Source organism: Perkinsus marinus (assembly GCF_000006405.1).
Source record: "Perkinsus marinus ATCC 50983 genomic scaffold scf_1104296947560, whole genome shotgun sequence".
NCBI classification, from domain to species: domain Eukaryota; phylum Perkinsozoa; order Perkinsida; family Perkinsidae; genus Perkinsus; species Perkinsus marinus.
Window position 1 is genome coordinate 123,467 of NW_003210583.1, and position 23,543 is coordinate 147,009.

The 23,543-nt window shown below is 47.7% G+C and overlaps 2 protein-coding genes across 2 annotated transcripts; both read right to left on the reverse strand.

The window, feature by feature from the left end:
- Positions 1 to 1,673: 1,673 nt before the first annotated feature.
- Pmar_PMAR014521 (dynein-1-alpha heavy chain, flagellar inner arm I1 complex, putative) lies at positions 1,674 to 18,902 on the reverse strand (the record flags this gene model as incomplete). Its single annotated transcript, XM_002779379.1, has 43 exons — positions 1,674 to 1,754; positions 1,800 to 1,950; positions 2,013 to 2,075; positions 2,127 to 2,242; positions 2,300 to 2,427; positions 2,476 to 3,137; positions 3,287 to 3,505; positions 3,785 to 3,876; positions 3,950 to 4,126; positions 4,177 to 4,326; positions 4,370 to 4,442; positions 4,907 to 5,015; positions 5,067 to 5,139; positions 5,187 to 5,369; positions 5,417 to 5,687; positions 5,739 to 5,943; positions 6,063 to 6,150; positions 6,201 to 6,298; positions 6,393 to 6,585; positions 6,722 to 7,415; positions 7,528 to 7,901; positions 7,963 to 8,192; positions 8,246 to 8,510; positions 8,737 to 9,010; positions 9,057 to 9,222; positions 9,270 to 9,595; positions 9,640 to 10,532; positions 10,782 to 11,126; positions 11,240 to 11,768; positions 11,814 to 11,952; positions 11,985 to 12,144; positions 12,206 to 13,296; positions 13,354 to 13,484; positions 13,558 to 13,781; positions 14,029 to 14,548; positions 14,949 to 15,112; positions 15,161 to 15,244; positions 15,295 to 15,777; positions 16,017 to 16,625; positions 17,002 to 17,096; positions 17,155 to 17,265; positions 17,315 to 17,466; positions 17,521 to 18,902. 43 exons carry the CDS (start codon positions 18,900 to 18,902, stop codon positions 1,674 to 1,676), a joined length of 12,573 nt encoding a protein of 4,190 aa, XP_002779425.1.
- Positions 18,903 to 19,661: 759 nt separating this feature from the next.
- Pmar_PMAR014522 (Tripeptide permease tppB, putative) lies at positions 19,662 to 21,212 on the reverse strand (the record flags this gene model as incomplete). Its single annotated transcript, XM_002779380.1, has 1 exon — positions 19,662 to 21,212. One exon carries the CDS (start codon positions 21,210 to 21,212, stop codon positions 19,662 to 19,664), a length of 1,551 nt encoding a protein of 516 aa, XP_002779426.1.
- Between the last annotated feature and the right edge of the window lie 2,331 nt (positions 21,213 to 23,543).

The window sequence follows — 23,543 nt, forward strand, 5'->3', positions numbered from 1 at the left end:
GATTGTGAGCTGTCTTCGAATATTCAATTGGCGGATCACGTCGAAGGTATGCGTCTCATGGTCCATGAGTCAAGCGGCACTCCGCGTTCGTCAAGTCCTTCATGAGTCATGGAGGACTTGACGAATGCGGAGTGCCACTCCGGGAGTGGCGCGCAAATCAGGAGAAGTAGAAGTACCTAGAGCCATCAAGTTACTGGACGGTAAGTGATGGTAGTAAGTTTGGCATAACCGGTGGAGGCCCATCAGTTATGACTGGAGACGGCATGATGGCGCCAATTCATCTGATGCATGAGTTTGATATGGTACATGCACTTGATGGGATTAGGTGTATGCTGTGGATGCAGGCAAATCATGTGGATTGTCAATGATTTCCGGAAAAAGTGACGCCTGGAGTTGACCGAGCTCATGTTCCTTCTGTTGACAACAACTGCTGACAGCAGTCGGATCATCGTTGATCGCAAGGTTTCATGAGGAGAGGTAATTCGACGAGCAACCGTAACACTTGCTAAAATCTCCGACTGCTACTGTCAACCACAAGATTATCACGCACTACCACATGCGGACGAGGTTCGTGACAGTTCCGGAAGAGATATTTGTTGCGTTGATGATGTCCTACCACCCCGGGGCCTACTGTCCTTGCTCGCCCATTGCAAAGTTGATGCTCAATATCATCATCCCCATCACTCTGAGTGAATAGTCGACTGAGTGACTGACCATTCGCCAGCCGTTAGGCAGCATGCCATCCTCGATCTTGTTAGAGTTGAGGGTTACATCAGTTCCTAGGGATAGATGATTACAAATCATTGATTCGTATGGACTGTCAACTGTTACGCAGCATGGCAACGATCTCGTTCTTGGCTATTCAGGGCATCAGTTGCACTGCCTTTGAAGAGACAGTACGCCGTGCACAGCACAGGAACGAGTGATTTGTTGGAGTAAGTCGGACGATGTATTTGGAATCTTCTGCCAGAAGATGCCAGGAGATGCCAGAAGACTTCTGGTTATCCGCGCTCGCGATGGTTACCGATGCGATGAACAAGTCGTCAACTGTCGTGCGACTAACTCCTGCTATTGGGAAGGATATTGGGCTCGGCACAAATTGTGTCACAGACTCTGTGATCAAGATGATACTATTTGTAGCGGCACCTATACTACTCGTTAGCTCCTGCTCCCACGAGTTGCGTTCATAATATGAACTTCATATAACTTGGTATACCACAGTGTGGTTCACAGCCTGGCTGTGTACCACAACACGCCCACCTTCCATACCTCCACGTCTTCCATGGGGGCAACCTTTTCCACTCTCATCTCACATGTCACATTAAGGCGTCTAATTCGAGTGTTAAGTCACGGTAGGACTGATGGCTCTCCTTGCACCCAAGAGCTAAGATTCCGGCAGCCAAAGATCCACCATACTCGCCCGCTTTCGAACCGATTGATGTATCACAATCATGTGGGCCTGCTGCGGTTTCCGTATCCAGTAGAAGTTTTCGAGCGTCAGTCAAATATTGAATTAATATAGCTCCTTGCAATTCCACATCAGGTCTTCGATTGTCGGCAATGACTAACGATCGTAGATGTGTTGTGCAACTCTCATATCCTCTATAAACTCCAACACAATTGCGGTCTCCCAATTTCACAACTTGTCCATCATCGTGTATTCATGCGGTTGTTCAGTCATCTGTCAGCAGCAAAGCCGCACCCGCGAGGACCCAACGTGCCTCAGTATCATCAGCGTCCATTCGAAGATTGGCCTACCAGCACACCTCATCATGTGTTTGCTAGGATGAAAGACTCACCTGGAATACATATGTCGGTCCACGCATGCTGGTGATGAAAACAGGACAGTGGTACATCCCCTCCCATGACATCTCGTCGATGTGAACGGCAAACACGTTCAACACCGGCATCACGGGATGTAGGTCTTTCAACCTCGAGTCCGTAACGTACCTGCAACAGATGTTGATGCAATCACTCTCGATGTGCAGATTGACCACTGAGAGCTCGCTTACCCTTCTTCTTCACCCTTGCCAAGCTCCCATCCCGCACCTTCCAGGAAAAAACCGTGGCAGTATCTGAAGAAGAGTCTAGCCGTGCACGCCAAGGAGCAATCTTGATCAGCTTACACTCCTTGAGCGGGAACGTTGCTCCCTCCGAAATCTCCGTGTGTATCAGTGAAATTCGTGAACAGACAACGGTTGGTCATATAATCGAGCGGAAGTGAGTACTCTCGAGCCGTTACCTATAGTAAGATCAAATGCGCTGATTATCTCTGAAAAACCGCGCCATAAAAACCTACTTGCATCACTGCAGTCAAGAAACTCATAGGATTGAACAGACCAGATATCCACAACGACTTCAGCAATGTCAACTTGGTTGTCCACTCCTCCAATTGAGCCACGCGTTGTAACAAATCCGTGTACCAACCTGAAGTCGTTATCATCAACACTGGTATGACCTCTCACAACACCTGACCTGCTAAGTTCTTCAGGCTCCAATAAGCCCGTTTCTCCCATTCTGGATTGACTTTGTTCAGAGAGAGATTGTTAGCTAAAGTCTCCATGGCATCCGTAACATTGAGAGCACCACTGAGTCCCATTTCAAGCTCCACTAGGGAGCGCCGGATTTCGCTCAGTAGAACATTCATTCGCTCGCTCTCTTGCAAACTGACGATGATGTAGGGATTCCATTCCGTAATGTTCGATCTAATCTCAATCATATCCAAATTGGATGGAAGAGATTCGAGATAGCTAGTGATAATTTCGCCGACTCCCGCCATCATATCCCCAGAAGAACCACCACCGCTGCCACCTTGCAGTTCCAGAATCGTCTGAAATGTAGTTCCGCCTTGCGTCGTGAGAAATCCAATCTCAGCATTAGGGTGCAGGCCGAACATCTGAGGTGCTTCAGGAGGCATCTTCTCGTCAATGTACTTGTTGTATGCTGGATAATCCAATTTGTTCGAGTCAGGCGACTTGAATCCGGGGGCCAGATTCATATTCTGCAGCAGTTCAGGAACGATGAGTGTAGATAGATAGGTGTTGTTTGTTCGCCTATCCCACTGGTCTGTAATATGACCACCATACATAATCTCACCGAAGATGTAACGAAGGTCGGGCCATGGAACTTGTTCATATCTGAAGTAATGAGAAGCGTCCCATCATAGCCGCGTACACGTATATTCCTAAATCGAGAGAGGACGGTCTGTTGGTACAAGAAACGAGAGACCGCCGACGTCTCACTATTTCAGAAGTGCCACTTCTGCGCACAGCGAAAACCCGCTTACTTTTCGAGGTAATTGTTAAGAACGCTCCCACAGATGGTCAAATCCCCGTCGTTGAATGGGTATGCCCTACTCCACCCCTGGGGACCGAACCGTTTACGACCGACCACCAAAGCGTGGAAGAAGCACAGCGCGAAGAGGCAGCTTTTGAACTCTCGTGGCTTGGAACTGTTATCGAGCTGTTCTTGGTTGAACTTTGACCAGGCTCGCCGGACGTTGGATCTGAGACAACGTACCATCGACATCCCAAGAAGAATCATCTCTTTGGAGTAAGCAAGTTCCACAGTCAAGATCGGATGAAAACCCAGAAGCGGGGGATCAAAAGTCATCTTTTAATTCTGATTCAACATCACATAGGAGTGTTCTATTCTACTCTCATTGCGAGAGAGGCGACGTACTTGAGATCCTGTGGTGCCTCATCGGCGATCTTGATGCATTTCTGGAGGACAACTTCCGGGCACGAGGTCCATAAGAGGGAACATTGCCGGTGGCGGCTCGGACGTGATAATGCATCGGAAGTCTTCGTGGGCGTTCTCTTCCACAACCTCGAGAGCTCGCTCGAATGACTTCAACCACCCTTGCATAAGATGCACCTATCAAGAGGACACAAACTCCCGGGACAAATGTCATGATGATGAAAGTCAACTGACGCTTCTAATTACTTACATTCTGCAACATCACCCATCCTCCATTCTCCGCACAAGAATTGAGAGCATTCACGGCAACCTGCTCCTGGCCTTGTCCCATAGATATGTTCACGAACTTCCCATTCTTGTCGGTGATTCCGATATTCTTAGCTGCGCGTTCAACAGTAGGAGTTGGATCAACGCCAGGGAAAAGAACCTTCAAAATTCGGACCTATCTGATTTGCGTCATCATCAGTCTGAACCCACGAAGAATAAAGGTGTAAGGTTGCTGCTTTCCAAGAAAGTGGCATCCATGTCGAAGGGGGCTTGCTCGACGAAATCCGAACCCAAGTTGTCGTTGACAAATTGAGTCAGAGCGGCTGACAACCTATCCGGCCGCAGTACCCTCAGCAGTATCTAGGGAAATAAGTCACGCGCCACAAAATTCGCCATGCTGTACCAGTCTGTGGAATGGCGACAGATCTCTGAACGAGCGAGGAAGATCCGCTATCTCCGCCGCAGCCTCAGCGTACCTATCGCACAATGAAACAGAATGCAAGACTACCCCAAGGCAGCAGCAGTGCCAACGAATACTGTTCAAAAACAGGGGAAAACGAGAAACACTAGAAATACCAGCGAAATGCTGGCCCCCTCGCGCTGAGTAGTTCGACCTTATCAACAGCCACCTCCTTATGAGTTTTTGATCTGTCGCATGGCCGAAAACGACCGAGAGCGAGAGTGAAGAAATCCATAAACTGCTATTACAATTGATACGATCAATTGCTAAAATAATTTAATAAATAATTGATTCAATTAAATAATACATTGGAGTTTCATCCGTTTCACGTGAAGTAAAACTCGGTGAAAAACGCGGTATGCAGTAGTCGTGAAAAATGTTTTTCACTAGTGTTTTACATATCACTAGGGTGGAACTCCACTGCTATTAATTCCTTCCGCTCTAGTGCTAGTGCGGGTGAACCGCTGCCCTCAGTCTCACCATCTCTTCCACCCCAGAGAGTCCTGCTCGATATTCTGCGTCAATGCTCCCGAACTAGAGCTCTTAAAAGCCGGTATTGTCTCTACTGTCTTCAGCTGCTGCCATATGACTGATATAACGCGCACATCACAATGCGTAATCGAGTGATACCCTAACCCACATTCGGTCAGCCAACTCTTCATTGGATCAGGCATTGGAGGCGCTGCAGGATCCGGAGGCGCCCGGATAAGTATCTGGACAGTTACCCACACTGAATTTCATAGCGCGTGACGATTCTTACATCAACTTCACTTTGTGTGACGACCTTATTCCTAACTAATACTCGGAGGCATAGCAAACTTGCCACGATGAGCTTGTGCTTATCGAACAGGCCTCGGCGAGTGTAGTTGAATGTGAAGATGGTGATCACTTTCATAAGAAGCTCCACGCGGTTCAACAAATCCTTCCCTATGAGCTCGATAACCTTGACAGAGTCCACAACGTACAAAGGCGGCCCATGACCTCCACCACGTCGTTCACCTCCTCTTCTTCCTCTTCTTCTACCACCTCCTCTTCTACAACTGCCGCCACCTCATCTCCCTCCTCACCGTCCGAGGAATCTGCATCCTCCATCACTACAATCCCAATGACAAGCCGCTCGTTACCTTCTTGGGCGCCTCCAGCAGCCTCTCGCTCCTTCACCTCCTCCACCTTAGCAGCCACTGGCTCGACCTTGGGCTTCCTCAATGATACCGAATCCACAGCCCGTGTGACCACTTGGACGAATGCGTCCAGCGAGTACCTGTCGGGAAGTGGCCGCCATCCCTTCCATTCAACGGGGGTAAAATAGCACTTATAAAAGCTGTGAACCTTGCACAGATCCATGAGCAGGAAGAACAATAACGCTCCCCTGTTAGCCGAGGGACGGTAGTTCTCCGAGGTTTCGTTAATACGAGCCTCCGTCTCCTGCGCCACAACGACCTTTTCCTTCACTTCATCTGATGTCTTCTTGGCCTCCTCCAGGGAAAGGATCAAATCAACGTCATCAAGTATGTCGCCTAACGAAGCACACAAGATTCGAAATATGCCCCTTCCCAAATCGTCCGTCCTGGGAATTCCGCAAGTTGACGACAAGCAAGCCACTTCCCTATAGAGCCGATCTCCGCTCATGCCTCACCTTCAGAGTTCGCCAGCTTCTCTAGCAACAGTGCCTCTAGCTCAGCCAGCTTAACCTTGAACTCATTCTGTTGCACGATAAGGTCGGCCTAAATCAACCCAAAATTCGCCTGCAATTTCGTGGTGCAGTGACGCTTACCTTCTGCTTGGCGAGATCCGGTCGCTCTAGCCTCACAACCAGGAACAAAAGCTGATCCTCGAGACCTTGCTCCGTCACGGTGAAGTTGATAATCGTACCTGTTGGTAAATCACTAATCAGAGCAACAGGCGCAGGTTCGATCCCCGCACGGGCCTTTTTTCGGCATCAGCCCCAACTAGACCATGAACTCACATTCGGCTTGGATCTCCGGTGGATAGTGAGGATTCGACAATTTCGTCTGCATGAACAAACGGAAATTCGGGTGGTAGTGGATCTCCTTGTCGCCCAGCTTGATAAGCCTATTCTTCCCCCTCCTGATCGTATTTCGGCCTATCACCGGCGCCAGGACTGCATCGATAGACTCTCCCATATTCTCAATAAGCACCTAATAAAACAACTAATTCCAATCGATATCACATAGGGGAAAACTATGCTGCCAACATATGCTAGCGACATTCGGCAATCCGAAGAGTAGACCAGTACTACTACTACCAATGGTCACCCTAGTATCGTCAACTCACCGTTTTTCCTTGGTCCAGCGACGCCTCGAATGTGGGTACCATTTTCGATCTGCCCATCCTAGTCACTTGTAGGTTATTATTTGCCTCTTTATTCTTAATCCAAGCTATGCCCTGCAACTGCGGGTCTATGATCAAACACCATCGCTCCGAGTTAGTCATAATAGCGCCGTTCTCGCAGGACACCCGGTCCGACGGTAACCCCTGCGTAGCCCAGCCAGCCATGTCCGCCTCTGATGCTAATATCGCCAGAGGATCACATTTTGCACTCAATGGGACGTTATTCTTATTAAGGAAATCCACAAAAGTGTTGATGCAGTCTTCTCTATATTGTCGAGTGAAGACCCCCACATAACTGACGAAGCTGCATGCTATGAGCACATCCCCAGGCATAACCTCCAAGTCCACCGCAATCTGACTAACTGTCTGTTCCCAGATAACCCCGTTCGCACCAAGAGCTCCTATAAGCCGCTGAGCCATCTCCAGCTTCGTTTGACACTTCTGCGCCTCAGCCATCACCGCGTCCTTTTCCGCTATAGCAGCATCGAACTCGGCGACTAACTTCGCCAACTGCGCTTGCAATTCTGCGACTTGCGCTTGGACAGCAGCAAGACGCTCATTGGCCGATGCGAGCATCTCATTAGCTTCCCGCAATGACTGTTTCTTCGGCTCCACTGTTATTACCACATCATAGTACCTGCACAGAACAGTCCTCTCATAAAATCAACTCTTGCAACATTTTACGGAAAAATTTCCCGCTAAACTCGAAATTTTCCATCACGAAAACAAACCCCCCTGTCGCTACTTACATGATGATATTGAGAACCCATTCGCACAAGCCAGCAGCTGCCGCAGATTTTTTCTTCATGCTCTCCACCGTGAAATCCTCAGCCTGTGTGAGCGGCCTGGCGTACTCAATATTCTGCTTTGGCACATTGCTATCATCAATTTCGCCCTTGAACGCTTTCAAACTTTCCAAAAACTTTTCCGGATTTCCCATCATTTTCGTCGCGCCCTTCCAAGAAGGATCCTTAACCTTCCCCTTCTTGTCCACATCAATACTAGGGTCTATGCCGGCCATCAGATGCATGCAAGCTTCACACACTTTGTCCACGCCTGCTGGGGGCTTAGCAAACGACTTGAGCTCTTGGAAATCCTTCTTATTCAACACGTCAAGAGCCGCCTGAAACCAGTACTCATTGAAATCTTGAATTCTTACGCGTTCTTGCATTTTCCTAAATTACCTCTGCTTTTTCCACCAAAGGGATAGCTTTGGCCAAATCCTCTTCGCAGCTTTTCTGCTGAATCTTCACATTTTTCGCGATCTCTTCGCACGCGATAGACTCCGTATTGGCCTTTTCTGCCTCGGCGTTGACTTTAGTTTTCTCACGGCCAACCTCTTCTGCAAAGGCGTCGGCCTCCTTGGCTTTCTGTTCAACCACCACAGCCTTCTCCTTCAGTACTTCTTCCAAACCTATCCAAGAACCCCGGTTCAATTCCTTGTTCCGACATTTTTCCAACACTCACCAGCAACTTGCTCCGCCGTCTCCTTGAGCTTATCGAGCCCATTAGAAAGTCTATACTGCTTATCCTCCAATGCTTGTAGCTTCTTGCCAAGCATAGACGTATATAGTTTGATCAATTCCAAGAACGACTTAGGGGTGGTGTATGCAAACCGTCGCTCCACTTCTATGAACTTCTCACTCTGATGACCAACGGCTTCGAAGGAGAATGGTAGGAACTCGACAACGCCGGCACGTAGTTCGCCATCAGCCGGGCCAAGCTGCTCTACCTGAGCAGAGTCGGCGTGAAAATACAGTAGCCTATCTTCCCGGGATAAGAACAGGCGAATGTCAGAATTCACGCTGCAAATCCGTGGATTCATTTTCTCCTCATACATTTTGATAAGATAATCTAAATTTTCTACTCGTAATTCTGACGTGCAATTTTGTGATTATTTCTCAGGAGTTCTACGCGCTTTCCTCTGCATTTCGTGGCGGGCGACAAACTCTGCTTACCTCTGCGAGGAATTTCTCTCCGACGGAGCGAAGCGCGTCCTTAGGCCAGGGTTGGAACCAGTCAATGACCGTACAGTTGACCAAGGCAGGGAATTTCCTGGCGCGCGACCTCATCGCATCTCCAACCGGCGAGAAGCAAATGCTCATATGTAGATTCTTCCGGATGCGCGTTAGGAAGAACGACCAAAGATTCTCCGGCGTGTCCGGTATTCCCGCTCCTTTGCATCCACTACGGACAGCGTTACGAATCACATCCTTATCCTCAGCCGCATACCTACACAAGAAGATATTCTTCGCTGTGCGCACAAGGATACTCTCACAAATCAGCAATATCGCCGCTGGCGAGTAAATCGTTTATGTAAACCAAGAATTTCTCATTGGTAATTTGGCCGTCAGTAAAGAGGAACATAACTCCTTCGTCTTTAACCCCCGCCTTGTTATACATAGCCTGCAGGTCTGTTCGAAGGTCGTTCATGCTGTACTTTCCTAACAGCGTTGAGGAAATGCAAGATGCCCTATCTCAGGTGCCCTACCTGATATGACTATCATCACCGTCACGCACTGACCAATGAACGCACTGAGTCTGCTCAGACTCTGTCGGCCGCTACCACCCACGCCGACCAGCAATGCATGGCCACTAGGGTTCGATATAATACGCGTTATCTTCCCCACATGCTTCATCGCCTCCTCGAACAACACCAAGTCCATAGCCGCATTGTTCTCATTATAATCTCTCAACGCCTCTGTGAGGAGCTCCGACAAACGATCCACGCCTGGGATGCGGTCATAGCACGCCTCATCGAAGCCTTTACTAAACGGAGCGAAAACCAAAGGCTCGGGATTTTTCTCTTGGAAGTACCTGAAGGAAACACTAACAGCTATATGCCAATATCACGCGCTCACTTAGCAAGATTGAATTTCCCAAACATTTTCTTGGACAATTCAGCCGCAAGTCCCCGATACTTTTTGAGGTCTCCCGCAGACACCAGGCGATCGCCATAGACTCTCTCACTCTCGTGAAGCCATAGTAATACCAGTTTCTCAGGATCAGTGAATTCTTTCGGTTTTGCTTGAAGAAGTCCCCCAAATACGCCAGCGAGATGCCGTATGTTAAACTCATAGTGAAAGTTCGCCGCGGTCTTCCTGAACGCCGATGTACAGCTACCATGGAGAGTCAGCGCCGCTTTAATAACAGAGGAAATTATTTCGTTCACCGCTGGTTTGAATTTGAGCCTTTCAAAGTGGCCTCTCATATACGTAGAATAGATGGTCTGCAAAGCGCTCTGCTCGGGGAACGGTACTGCACATGTCCAGAAGTGTCGTTGCAACCTCGGGTTCACCGTAAAGGAGCCGGCAGTAGGATTCATGCACGCCAAATACTGAGTATTTCCTATGTCCTTCAAAGTCATTTTCGTTCTATCATATATATGCTTATAGTCCTGGCATTGCCTCAGCAGAGCAATGGCACTTTGCGTGTTATACAGGTCCAACGCGGGCATGTTGAGATCGTCTATGAAGTATATCAAATGAAGTTTCCCCGGCGGAGCGAAGAGCCTTCCGGCCTTTTTCTCTAGGGGTATTTCCATCATCGTTTGTAGCAGACTACTGTCAGTGTAGTAGTTCATGTTCATCATATGCGACGCGAAGACGTCAGGCTCGAGATTCCGCAACAGACCGTTGCACATAGCAGTCTTGCCGCATCCAGCTAGACCAATGAGCATCACTGGTTGATGGACCTTCATCAGAGCTTGCATGAAATAGCTGGTCGCTACCGTCTCCGAGGTCGGTACCGTAACCTGAGCAAATCCTAGTCATCAGTGTCATGGAATATCCGCACAATCAACCACAGGTGTTGGTGACAATACTAAATTTCAGTAACAAAATTTCCTCACTGTTTTAGTAACTAAAATAGTGAAGAAATATTGGGAAATTCTTGTTGGTTTCTGTACAATTCGTATATAAACTATCATTTTATTGAGTAAACTCCTGAGCTCAGCTGAGGAGATCGAACATATATTTCTACTCCAACACTGTCCTTATCCCACCTGGTTCATAGGAACCTCCGATGAGTACTCCAACGGGTCCACTATAATCGACCACTCCTCCATGCGGGCATCTTGGACGAAATAGTCAAATACAGTTCCCTTGCTAGGGAATTTGATCGTCTTCATTTCTTGTTTCCACCAATTACTGAATTGCTTTCGATAATCAACTCCATCGACTTCAGCGAGGCAGCCGCCCACAGCCCAGACCATGCAAAAGCAGAACCAGTACTCCAGAGCATCTAGCTCAATCTGAGGCGCCTCTTTCGAGTCCGTCGATCCAGCGCCCATCAACGACTCCATGAGGAGACACAGGGACTGTATCATAGAAATATCCACCAGGGGGACCTGAGATGCAATTTAGTGACAGGTCTGGAAGATTTCGATCCTCAGATACAAATGAGCCTGGCATCACTGCCGAATCCCAATGAAATAATTTCGTGGCGCAGTGACGTTCCTACCTGTATCTTGCAGTGCTTGAGCATATACATTAGCGTATCAGGACAATACTTATCAAATAACTTCTCCATTTGTTCCTTTACCGAGTCAGCTACTTCCAAGCGCTTAATCCACGAAGTCTTGTAGCTCTTCCACTGCACTCCAGCATAATCCACCATAAATACCACCCCTGCCCTTGTGACCGTTGCTGGGGTGGCATAGGCCAAATCCCTTATTTCGAATATCATCTTCATATGCGTCTTCAGTGGTATTCGCTCATTGGAAGGCAGTGTCAACAGCCTATTATCGTCCATGACACTGTTCATAGACTCTATCCAGTTAGCATCAAGGTCACCATCAAGGATGATCCACTTAGGATGGGTATCCTGGATTTGTCCGAGGTGCCGCATAGTCTTGGAGAGAATGCCATCCTTCCACTCACGCGTGGCCATATTCACATAGCCGTAAAGCTCGTTCGTAGAAATACTCTTCGGGTTAAGGTCGATCCACGTTGTCTTATCACCAACCTTGTCCTTTGCCTTCGCCAAAATCCTATAAAAAATCACATTTCTTAGCGGAGCGACGCACCCAACCTACCTCCACACAGTAGATTTGAAGCTACCAGGAGGGCCCATGAGGAATATACAGTGACGGATGACCATCAATTCTACAAGCTGAGTAATCTTCAGTAAAAGATACCCCTCAGGGTCCGGCGTTAACCCACACTCCTCCATCGCTTTCACTATAATCTACGGGAAATACATCAACAGCGAAAAAGTCGAGAATTTGTTACATCCTCGAATTTGTGGTCTCTCGCGCGGGGAACGTCAATGCCTGGGAAAAGATCACCGAGCAAGCCCATGAAGATCTTGAGGTCATCTCCATCAATCTTGGCCACATTAGTATCACGCAGCGAGCGCATCAGCACCTGAACAAGACCCCAGGTTCGATCCCCACGACCTGCATTTTTCCGAATAATTATTTCTCACCGCTTGTTCAGAAAGATCCGGTTCGGCTCTCTTGAATCCACCCGCTACCACCAACACCGATTTAATAGCTCTCATTCCCCAATCATACTGAGGGGCTTTACTCAGCAAATCTTGACACAGGAAATACAGTGTCGAGAATTTCTTAGCCAAAATCTTCGCCTCCAGGAAGCCCTCGGCCATGAACATGTTTTCCATAATCAGCGCGAAGTCCGGTACCATAACGGTGATTGGTCGGAATAGGGCCTTGAGACCCTCCGGGAGCTCACTACGGCCAAGATAGCCTGGATTCATAGTGATGAACGCCCCACAGGACGGGTCCAGAGTTATCTCGTCCCCTTGCAGAACAAAGACCTTCAGTTTAGCCTTCACAGCATCGCAGACTGCCTTGAACTGAACTGTACATACCGAGAGGACCTCAGGGACCAATCGATTGAACTCATCAAAACACCCCCAAGTGCCAGAGCTCGCCAAGCCCTTGAAAATTGCCCCCATAGTTTGATAGTCCATCTCGGGACTAGCATTAAAAACGAAGCATGCCTTAGCCACAGCATTTGCGAGGTCTTTGGTCGTTTCCGTCTTCCCAGTACCCGCAGGCCCTGCCGGTGCACAACCCATATTCAAATGCAGGGCTTGCGTTGCAGTTACGTAAATTCGATCAGTCAGAGGTGTCACCACAAGTCTAGGGCCGTTACCCAAATACTCGTAACCATACCAGAAGGCAGCATCAGCGATTTTCTGTCGGCAGTCATCGGCCTCTACGTCCCAATAGGCCTTCAACTGGGCTTGCCACTGGAAGGCATCAGGAGTAATCACAGCCTCTTGAACGAGCTTCTCTGTGATATCTCTGTTATGGGCGTCTAGAGTGATCATGCACATAACCTTCATACGCTGAGGCTTATCCAAGGCCGTCTGGGTTAGTCGAATCAAATCCAACAAAAGATCCGACACGCGCTGTGAAGATTTCTGCACAGCTTCTTTGTCCCCCTCGTTGTATGCATCGAAGGCTCGCTCTACCATGCGGACCCACATTATCATATTCACCATCAGGGCACACTGGGCCGCAGTAACGCCTTTTACCCACTCACCGCGGCCTGCATCGCCGGCCTGATAAAAATACCTCTGGGGGGATTCGAACTCGGGACCAAAACTAACCTCTTCGCAGTCCAGCAAGGCCTTCTTGGCATAGTACTTCAACGCAGTGCGGAAAGCAGCTACGCACGATTCCATATAGATCTCGACCTTGCCAGCAAGAAGAGTTGGCTCGGGGAAAGGCACGTACCTTAGATTAACAGGGAAGATCCCTAACTACACACCCGAAGACCCCAGGTTCAATCCTTGCACCTTGCACTTACTCAACGCCAACACATGACTCCATACCGACTGCTGCCGGCCTCTGATCTTTCCCATCAGGATATTCCAACTCGTATGTCTGCACCGCCTGGAAGACCTTAGCCAGATGCGGCATAACCTTAGAAGGCGTATTGCCGTTGGAGAGTATATCCAACAAGTCGCTCGTGGACACAAAATAGAATCGAGGGAAGGCTCGTCTCTTGCCGTCCATGAAGTCATTCAGTGCCTGAACATGAATACTTACACCACAAAAGGGCTACCACCGTCACACGGCACGAAATTCACTTCCGACTCGAGAGAGTCGATCCGGCCCAATTTGGAGATGCTCGAAAATAGCGTTAATTTCAATATATTTCACGACTACTGCATAGCGAGAATATCGGGTCTTCACAGAGTATTACGCCACTTCACGTTAAACGGGTGAAACTCCACTGTAGCACAGTACAGCAGATCCCGAAGAGCCTATCTCTTACCTTCTCACAGACGTTCAGCTCATTCTGCGCTTTCTCCAACGTGCCAAAAATCCCACTTTCGTTACAGAAATCTTTACATAACCTCAGATGCTCACCCTTTTTCAAGATGTCTTTCACGTCCATATCAATTCCAACAAATTTTTCACTTTCAGCAGGCAGCTCCTTCTTCACCTCTTCACTATGTATGAAAAGATTCTCCAAAAAGCTCCAACTACGCTGAACCTCGGCGAGCAGAAGTGACACCTCGGAGACATTAGCCAGGGTCTTCTGCCAGGACGTGACCTCATTTTCAAAGGTCGCCAAAAATCTCGAGGCGAACATATTTTGGACTTGCACTTGGTGCTCCTCGAGCATCTCGAAATTTTCATCCGATATTTTCATCAGCTGAATGTCCGTATCCTTATGGTGTGTGAAGTCATACTCAATGCCCGCCCAGGTCTCTGTAAGCTTAGCCAGAGTCTTCTCCATTTTCGCCTCTTGCTTGGCTTGATCCCCTATCTCCTCAACAGCATCGGAAAACCTGATCGAATACAATGGAGTTTCACTCGTGCACCAGTGGGGAAAATATTTCACGACTACTACATACTACCGCGAATATCGCGTTTTTCACCGAGTTTTACGTCATTTCACGTAAAACGGGTAAATTTCCAACCTTATTATATATGATTTGAATCTGTTGGATGTAATTATATAATCATATCTATATCATGATGCCCTCTAAGCAATTGTTGTCATTATCCTTTTTTTGGTCAAAACAAAACCATGTCAACAACAAAGGCTTCAAAAACAGACAAATAACACCTATTCTACCGAATAGGTGAACTTATATATTATTGAGACCCCTTCAATGACGAGCAATCTCCACTGTAAATTTTAATGGGTTGACAGCTCATACCACTCCTTTTCCACTTCACACTCACTTGTGTAGTTCCAAGTTCCACATGTCTCGCAGCAGTATACGAGGAGACACCGATATATTCTTCCCACACAGATCCATAAGAGCCATCCAATGCCTTCCACGCATGGCCGGGTCTCTCAGCTCTGCCACTAGGGGACAAAACGTCGTCCATTTCCGCATCACGTCCTGATCACGTCAAGAAAACTCCGCCACAAATACCACACTTCGGCTCACCTGCATGCCCAAAAAGGCATCTCTTTTCTTGTCAACTTTTATATCCTTCAACTGCTTGAACATCAACTTGATCTCTTCCTCCATCTGCGTTGAGAAATTCCAAGTCGGCGCAAGATTGCAAGATTCTCTCCTACCTGGTCGGGTACTAGATCCCCCCAACGCACAACAAGGAAGACCTCAGTATTCTGAATCCTGAGATCCTCAAACTCCCACAAGCTGAGCATTATTGCAACATCTTCCCGCATTGCCGTCATCAGTTTCCTCGAGTTATTCAGCTGCTCGGGGTAGTCGAAATTCTCAGCAATGTGGGTCAAACTTTCCATCTGCTTGTCAAACTCGTCCAAATCTGCCGTGACCCCCGCAATTCTCTCCATGGCGAGTTCCAGTCCAGACTTGTAAAAGTAATATGCCTCCTTCTTGAGACCAGCCTGATACTCCTTGAGACCTTCCTCGAACTCCGCGATTTTGGCCTTGTAAATATCAGATTCTTTCTGCACCATCGGGGCTATCTCCTTTTCCTTGTGCTTGCATGCTTCCTTCACAGTTGCCAGAGAGTCCCAAGTCTTCCTTAATGCTTTCAATGCCTTCTCGTTGGGCAGGCCTTCCCTCTCAAGTGCCTATCATTCGAAATCATACTACCACACTGACAACGTCATTTCTTGCATTTTCAACAACGACTACTCGCAAAGAGTATTCAAGACGAAGCTTCTCCCCACAATGAATATGCCTCATGTACGACATACAGGAGTAGCCACGGAAGGTTCATGTAGGTAAAGAGAGCGTATAAGTTCGACTCCTTTACTGTGACCCATTTTATTTAAGCATCATTTCAGCGAGGAATGGTATCCCAACTTACCCCTAAAGACTCCAAAACCTCATCCTGCTTCAATATCAGTCTCTCCTCTTCCTCGTACATAGTCTTGATATAATTCTTCACTTTAATCAGCGACTTCACGTCTCCAGCGTTCAGCTTAATATTAATACCAGCATCGGTCGCCTTGAAGAACTCCTCCAATTCCTTCACACTCTTTGTGATAAATCCGACAACGAGCGGGCCAGCGTACTCGTTAGCTCTCGGCTTAGCCGTTTCACAGCAAGTAGCCGTGAATGGCGAGCCTCTAATCGGCTGCTCCTTGTCATTCTCATCGATGAGATTCACTCTAACGGTAATGTCGCCCCCACCAGCCTTGGCAGTATAGGTCACTTCATACCGTCCATTGTCGAAATCGTGGAAGCAAGTGCTCTCATCGTAGAGCTCCTCACCGTCTTGCATCACCGAAATCACAAACTTGTCAGCCCCAGAGGTTCGATTCTCCCCGAGGTTGTTTCTCCCTTGTATTATAAACCTGTTCTCCTTACCCGCCTCCCCATCATTCAGTAGGCCAGGACCATAACAAAGCGACTTTTCAGCTATCGTGTTGAGATAGTAGTCGTAGTGTGTTACCGTAGTCGTGAAATCTTTCGCCTGAGACAAGGAACAGCAAGTCAAACCGCACATCCTAGGAAGTGAGCAACCCACAGTACTAGAATAATTCGTACTGGATATACCTCATAAAGACATAATAATATCAATTACACATCTATTCATAGATGTTGGAGTCTCACGCGTTCTACGTGAAGTGGCGTAACACGATATTCGCGCTATGCGGTGCTTTTCGAAATATGTTTCACACTAGCGTTTTTATATCACGGGTGAAACTCCATCATATGCAATATTTGATATGAAGTATGCATTAATATAAATTCACCTATCATAATCATGATATATATAAATAATATAACATCAACAGTGTAATCCCATAGGATAGAGCATTTCCACACTGCCCCCACACCCCACTTACCCCAATAGCAAATCTAACCTCGCATCTCTTAGGCCCGATGGTCTGTATAACAGCAGGGGTCAGGCATTCAATGGTATTATCGTCTACTACTGTACCTACCGTCACGCGCCACGAAATTATCATCACAGTCGAGGATGCTGCAATGAACCTCACCAATAGAATCAGCAGTGTGCTTGGCAGTGGAGAAGCGCACTGTCACCGTGCCTTGAGCACTAGTAGCACCGACACAACGAATACGGAGGAGCTGATTGCCAGTAACAGGACCTAACACACACACGCAGGTTCGATTCCCGCACCCTACATTTCTCATTACCAAGAGCTGGCTCCACCTTAGCGATGGCGTAAGGTGGCCCTACAATGGAGCTCACGTTAATCTGCCACACATCATCGAGCCATTTATTAGACCAGCCACCGAACACTATCAATCTTGACTCGTCGGCTTCATACACGACAGATGCGTGCTCCCTAAACAACAAGATACGCTTTCGCGCACCCCGAAGAATTCAAAGACAAACCCACCTCGCTGGAGGCATGAAAGTTTCAGGCATCTGCCCTAGAGAGTTCGCCAAGAAGTCCTCCTGCATATCACGTAACGCTGCGCTCGTTGGTGCTTCCAGGCTAGGTTCCGACCAGCAAAATTTTTCGGCCAAGTCGAGGACACCAATGCGCTGATCGAACGCTCCCAAGGACCGGCCCCCACCGTCCTTATCGCATGCCCCGCCAAATACGAAGACCCTCCATGAGGGAATAGCGTGGACCAGCTGGAGACTGAAATTCCACCGGGGACAGCTCCAGCCGAGATCGAGATCAGTCCAATCCTTGTTCTCAACGTCCAACATGAAAACGTCATTGAACTGATGTTCATTATTCCAACCACCAAAAACGAACAAGTTGCCGTCCTTAGAAAAAGCCCCATGACCTGACCGTGGGGCCGGAGGGTTACCCTGACACTGCAGTTCGATCCATTTATCGTTATCGAGATTGAGGACATGCACATCGTTAAAAGGCCGTCTGCTGTAGCCCTGTCCACCGTGACCACCAAAGAGCACTATGCTGTTTTCGACCAGCGTGGCCGTATGATTAGCTCGAGGAGCCGGCACGTTCGGGGGTTGCTTCTTCGACTCGTCATCTTGGTTCACAATGCTGCTCACCAGAGAAACGATGTCCTCATGAAAAGCGTCCTGCTCGTCCCTCAAGGCTCCACTAGCAGCATTCTGTCCACCGCCAACTGTTTTTCCCGATGGGAGCATCGTTTTCTTCCTCGTCCCTTTAACCTGTATAATAGACTTGAACTTACTCGATCCTGCTCCCAACATAGTGCTTTTTTTCTTGCCAGTCATAGCTCCAACAATGTCAGCGAACCCGACCGTTTTCGTAGGCCGGTTATTATTCAAAGATGGTCTCCTTAGCTTGAAACGACCATCGACTAGACCCTCAGCATTGTGCACGACCTCTTCGATGAGACCCGTAAGTCTGCGGACACCGGCACTTTTCTTATCTTGTTGCGATGCTTTGAATGCGATATTCTTCCACTCCATGCAAGACACGTCCAGCACCCAACCATCATTAAGGCATTGGTAGGGAGTAGCACTATGAATGCCACCAAAGAAGAAAACCTCATCGTCGGTGACACAAGTCGCCGTGTGTAACGTTCTGCCTGGTGGAGAACTACTGCTGGGGTCCAGCTCGACGACTTCCCATTCATATTGGTATTGAGGGTGCAGCTTAAGAACGTATAAGTCCGAATTCGGAGCAGGGTTGCCGAGATCGTTACGTCGACCGTCCATTCCGCCGTAGCAGATGAAGCCATGAGGCGTGGCTGTGATGGTATGGCCCGACCGTGGGGAGATACTGGTGCTCCCTGAGTTCTTCAAGCGTACCCAAGCGTAGGGTTGAGGCATTCGATGATAATGTTGAACTACAATGAACTCAGTTGACCCTTCACAAAAGCACCGGTCAACAATAAGAAAAGGCAAATCGGAGTGATCCCAACGACTCTAGTTAGGATTGCATTATAACCACTTCGCTGTGGTCGGCGCAAAACTTCCAAACTAGTCGATAGGAGCGTAGCAGTAAGATACCGATCAAATTCCAGAGTGGTAGCAAAAGAGAACATTACGGGCGAGCGAGTAACGAACAAGCGTTATAAATTAAGCGCGCGCCAAAATAATCGATTACATACCATCACAACAACGATATCAACGGACGAGCAGCGCATAGGGATTTAAGGCTGTAACGAACCCTCTTACTCAGTAGCTTGACCCCACTCAGAACTTTTTAACGTAAGTACAACCCGCACAACATCAACAGCGCGCAATACAATCGCTTAACCTAAGGCACACAGCTTGAAGTCGTGCTCTATTATTCTCCCTTGACCAGCGAAATGTGGTACGTGAAGTCACTAGGTCTCTTCCCACAACTGCCAACACAAAGCTAATGTACTTGAAAGGAAGATAATATTCACCGCCTAGCGGGAACCGAAATGAGTAAACTACACGAAATCAAATTATACGCGTGGAGGACAGCAGAACATATTTGTTGGAACAGTACGTTCAACAAAATACACTGAGTTCTGCAGAACTATGTGTACAACAGGAAAAATGAAACTTGAAACAGGAGTAATCATGATGTGACAGAATTGAAACAACAGGCACCTCACATTATACATCGACCTCATCCTTCTTCACAACATTCTCTAACTCAGCCTCCGCCTTCCTGGCCGCATTCTTCGCGGCGACCCTATTGAAGTACGGGATCATCGATACCGCGCCAACTGCACCGAAAATACACAGGGCTACCAAAACCATATAATAATAATCATAGTGAGCACCGCTAACGGCCTCTTCTGTGGGATTCTTAATATCAAAGTTTGGAAGCCACTCGGAACACACTTGGAAAAGGACCGCCGAGAGAACATTCGAGATGGAAAAGAAACAAAGGTTGAACGCAGAAGCAACTGCTTTCAGCGCTCCCGGAGAGTACGTGAATGCAACCTCGTAAGAAGTGGATATCAGGAAGATCTCACCAGCAGCAATCAACCAGAACTGTGGGATCTGCCACCAAATGGAGACAGAGAACACAGCCTTGCTCATAACCATGTACTCCACACCGAGAGCCACGAGCAGGGACGCCGCACCACATAACGAACCGATACAAAAACGAACCAGAACTGACGGCATCATATTATACTTCTTCAAGAGAGGGAACAATACGGTATCAACCAACACGCTGGTCAAAACCACAGCAATAGGATCCACGTTTTGCATCATCTGAGCCGGCATATCCCACCCGAAAAGGCTCGTGTCCATCTTTTTACCCTGAGTTAGAAAAGCAGTCGTCATGTTATTGTAGGCCATCACAAACGGTATAATGAGGGAAAATAAAGGCACCAGTCTGAACAGTGCCTTTGCATCCTCGATAAAACCATCCTTGAAACGACCACCGTTTGACTCCTTGTTCTTTTCCAGAGAACACCTCGTAAGAGAAAAGAAGATGACCTTAAGGATCTCTAATACAGCGGATCCCTGAGGCTTCGGCTTCACATAACGGCCCATCACGTTACCCACAACGAAAACAATCGTTGCTATGATGAAGGCAACGAGAGGGAAGGAGAAGCTTGCAGTAAAAGAGACCGATTCCACCAAAATCGGAGTCACAATACCACCAACAATAGAGCCAAGATTGATAGAAGCATAGAAGTAGGTGTAATACCTCGTGATTAGATCTTTGTGCTCCTCAGGATGGAACTGTTGGGCTCCCATAACATTCACACAACTCTTAATTCCACCCGCACCAAATGCGATGAGAAAGAGTAGTGAAACATGGATCATCCACGGCTGACTGATCGAATGTATCGTAGACAGCGTGAGGAGAGCCAAACCCGCCATATAAACGAAAGAGAAGGCCAGAATAGTAAGGTACAGTCCCAGAATAGTATCCGATATCACAGCAGACAGAAGTGGAGTAACATAAAGGATAGCGTTGAACGTTGAGATATACGAGTTAGCACCAGCATCATCAACGCCAAGATACTCCTTGAGGAAGATCTGCAGATTGGGCATCAAGCCATAGAAGGCCAGACGCTCACATAACTCTTGTAGTAAAACGAACAAGACAGCCTTAGTCATAGGGTGCTTATAGTAGTAGTACACGTTACCAGAGACGTCACTCCACGAGTACACTTTCCCATTGTCGCTGCCAGATACGGACATACTTGGAAAATATGTTAGTAATAACAAACTTCAAGTATAACGATGATAATAGTTGTTTACAAGAGTGTTATCCGCCTGCTAGCGTCGAGTGTGCGAGCTAAAGAGTTTGTCTCCACGCGTCTGATCTGTTCCCTCATGTTTTTCTTAGTCGATGAGTGGCATTTGTTGCAGGTTCGAGATGAGGGACGACGTACTCGTATATAATGCAAGATAGGGTCAGCTGCTCACGAGAGTGTCAACTACAGAGATGGTGGGCCCAACTGCTTGTATTGATGATGTCAGTTAGCAACTTTGCAAAGAACGAGAGAAAGCAAGATATCAAGATTAAGTATCCGATCAGTAACCAGTACTATTTGCAACCGCACATGCGCGGATGTCTGTTTTCTATTCAGGGCAATGAAACGCAAATTCAGGGCGCCTTAGTGTGTCTGCTGGTTTTCTAAACGGCAGAACAACATCTGCTCTTCCCAAAATCGTGCTTTCATTATAGCATGTTAGTTCACATAATTGCTCCGACATTGTGTGAATTTTTTTCTGCTCAAACGTTTTTGTTTACCTAGGATGCATTTCAGCAGGTTTTTATGACTTTCTTCTGTCGAGTTCTTCTTCGAATGAAAATACATAAAATCGTTTTTAAGGTAAAATCGTTAACATTCGTTGGTGCCTCCAGTGGAGGGACTGAGAACATGATCGTGACGCCGTCTTGTACATTTTTTCGGAAAACTCTCCCGACACGTCGCTCCCAGCCGATAGGTATCGCCTCACTTTGGCTACTGAGACCACTATCCCAGTGACATCGAGTAGGCCGGACGGTATGTTACTGGTCAGCCGTGGTAATGAGGAGGACGTCATCGGCGGAGTCTGCGGTGTCACTTGGCTCGAGATCGAGCCTTCCCAGTGCTAACTCAAGAGTGTCGTTATCTACGGAGTCAACCGTTAGGAGACGATAGTGATATTAACTATAATGGAGCTACCATCAACATGACAAACCGATAATCCGTCAATAATCCCCAAGGGGGCACGTGTAGTAAGCGTTGAGTGCTCGAACTATGAGTGCCAGCGAAATTATCGATATCATGTTTGTGAAAAAAGAGACGCCCTGCAACATTGTTCGTAAAAAGAATAGATAAATACGGGAAGCGCCTCAAGCAAACTAGCTCAACAACTACACCATATAGGCAAAGTATCCATAATAATCTTACCGATGATATTATCATCGATGATACTGCTGCCCGCGGTAGTATAGTTTATCGGGCGTGCAATTGGTAGAGATCACCAACCTCAGGTTGGCAACATGATGACCATCAGCTTCATCAGCAATCGCAATGGCATCCACAACAAACTTGAACCGAGCAAGGACAATGAGTGGGGCACCTCGCACAGAAACCCGGGCAAACGATTCCTTCTAATGAACGGAGCTGAGTGCGGGATTCGGTAGGGTGAATGAGGAGCATGAAACAGATGATGCCGATCGAGATGAAAATTTTGAACAACATAGGTGAGAAAATTACTGAGGATAGATCCGATCAACATCAGCATTATGTTTCTTCAACCCAGTTACCCAGTGTGTTCCAACTCCAGCACGCCTACTCATCGATTCAGTGCAAGGAACTGAGAATGGTTACCTTTGGACTATTGGCCCTATAATTTGGGAACTACTCCTCAAGTGTTAGCTGAGGTAACTCACCTCAAAAGAAGGAACCCTTACCGTTCCTTCCTGAGGGAACACTCACAAGTCTTTAGGAACACTTACAAACGTCACTTCGTGAGTCCGACTCGTTGAGTCGTAAATCGCAGCATGGAGTTACAGAGCGAGTGAAGCACCTATGACGGAAGTTGCGTCACGGAAGTCGCGTCACGTAACCGCAGGCATTTCCTACGTATTGTACATATGCGTTGTACGTGCGTGCGTGCCTGAGGCGTGGGTGTGTGCGTGATGAGCTATCTTACGCCCGGGACTCCCGGCCGTCCCCCCCAAACCCGAAGTCGCAGCTTATTCGTGCTATCTTGTGCTATCTTGCTCACCTTAGTGAAGATGTGTACGTAAGCACATAGCGAACACAACGCTGTTGAGTGCCTAAATTGACTCCCAACTAAAGCTTAGCCAAGGCGCAGAAAGGCCTTTGTGTATGCGTACAACTGTGTAAGGGCATAGCTAATGGCTTAAGGGCACAAATAACTTCAAGAGTGCAAGGATAACTATTCTCAGTTACTTACACTAAATAGATGAGGAGAAATGCTAAGATCACAATGGTGCACACAGAATGACACGGCTAAAGAGACATAATGCTCAACTAATGCCTGATTACAGCATATAACAAGTCCCACATT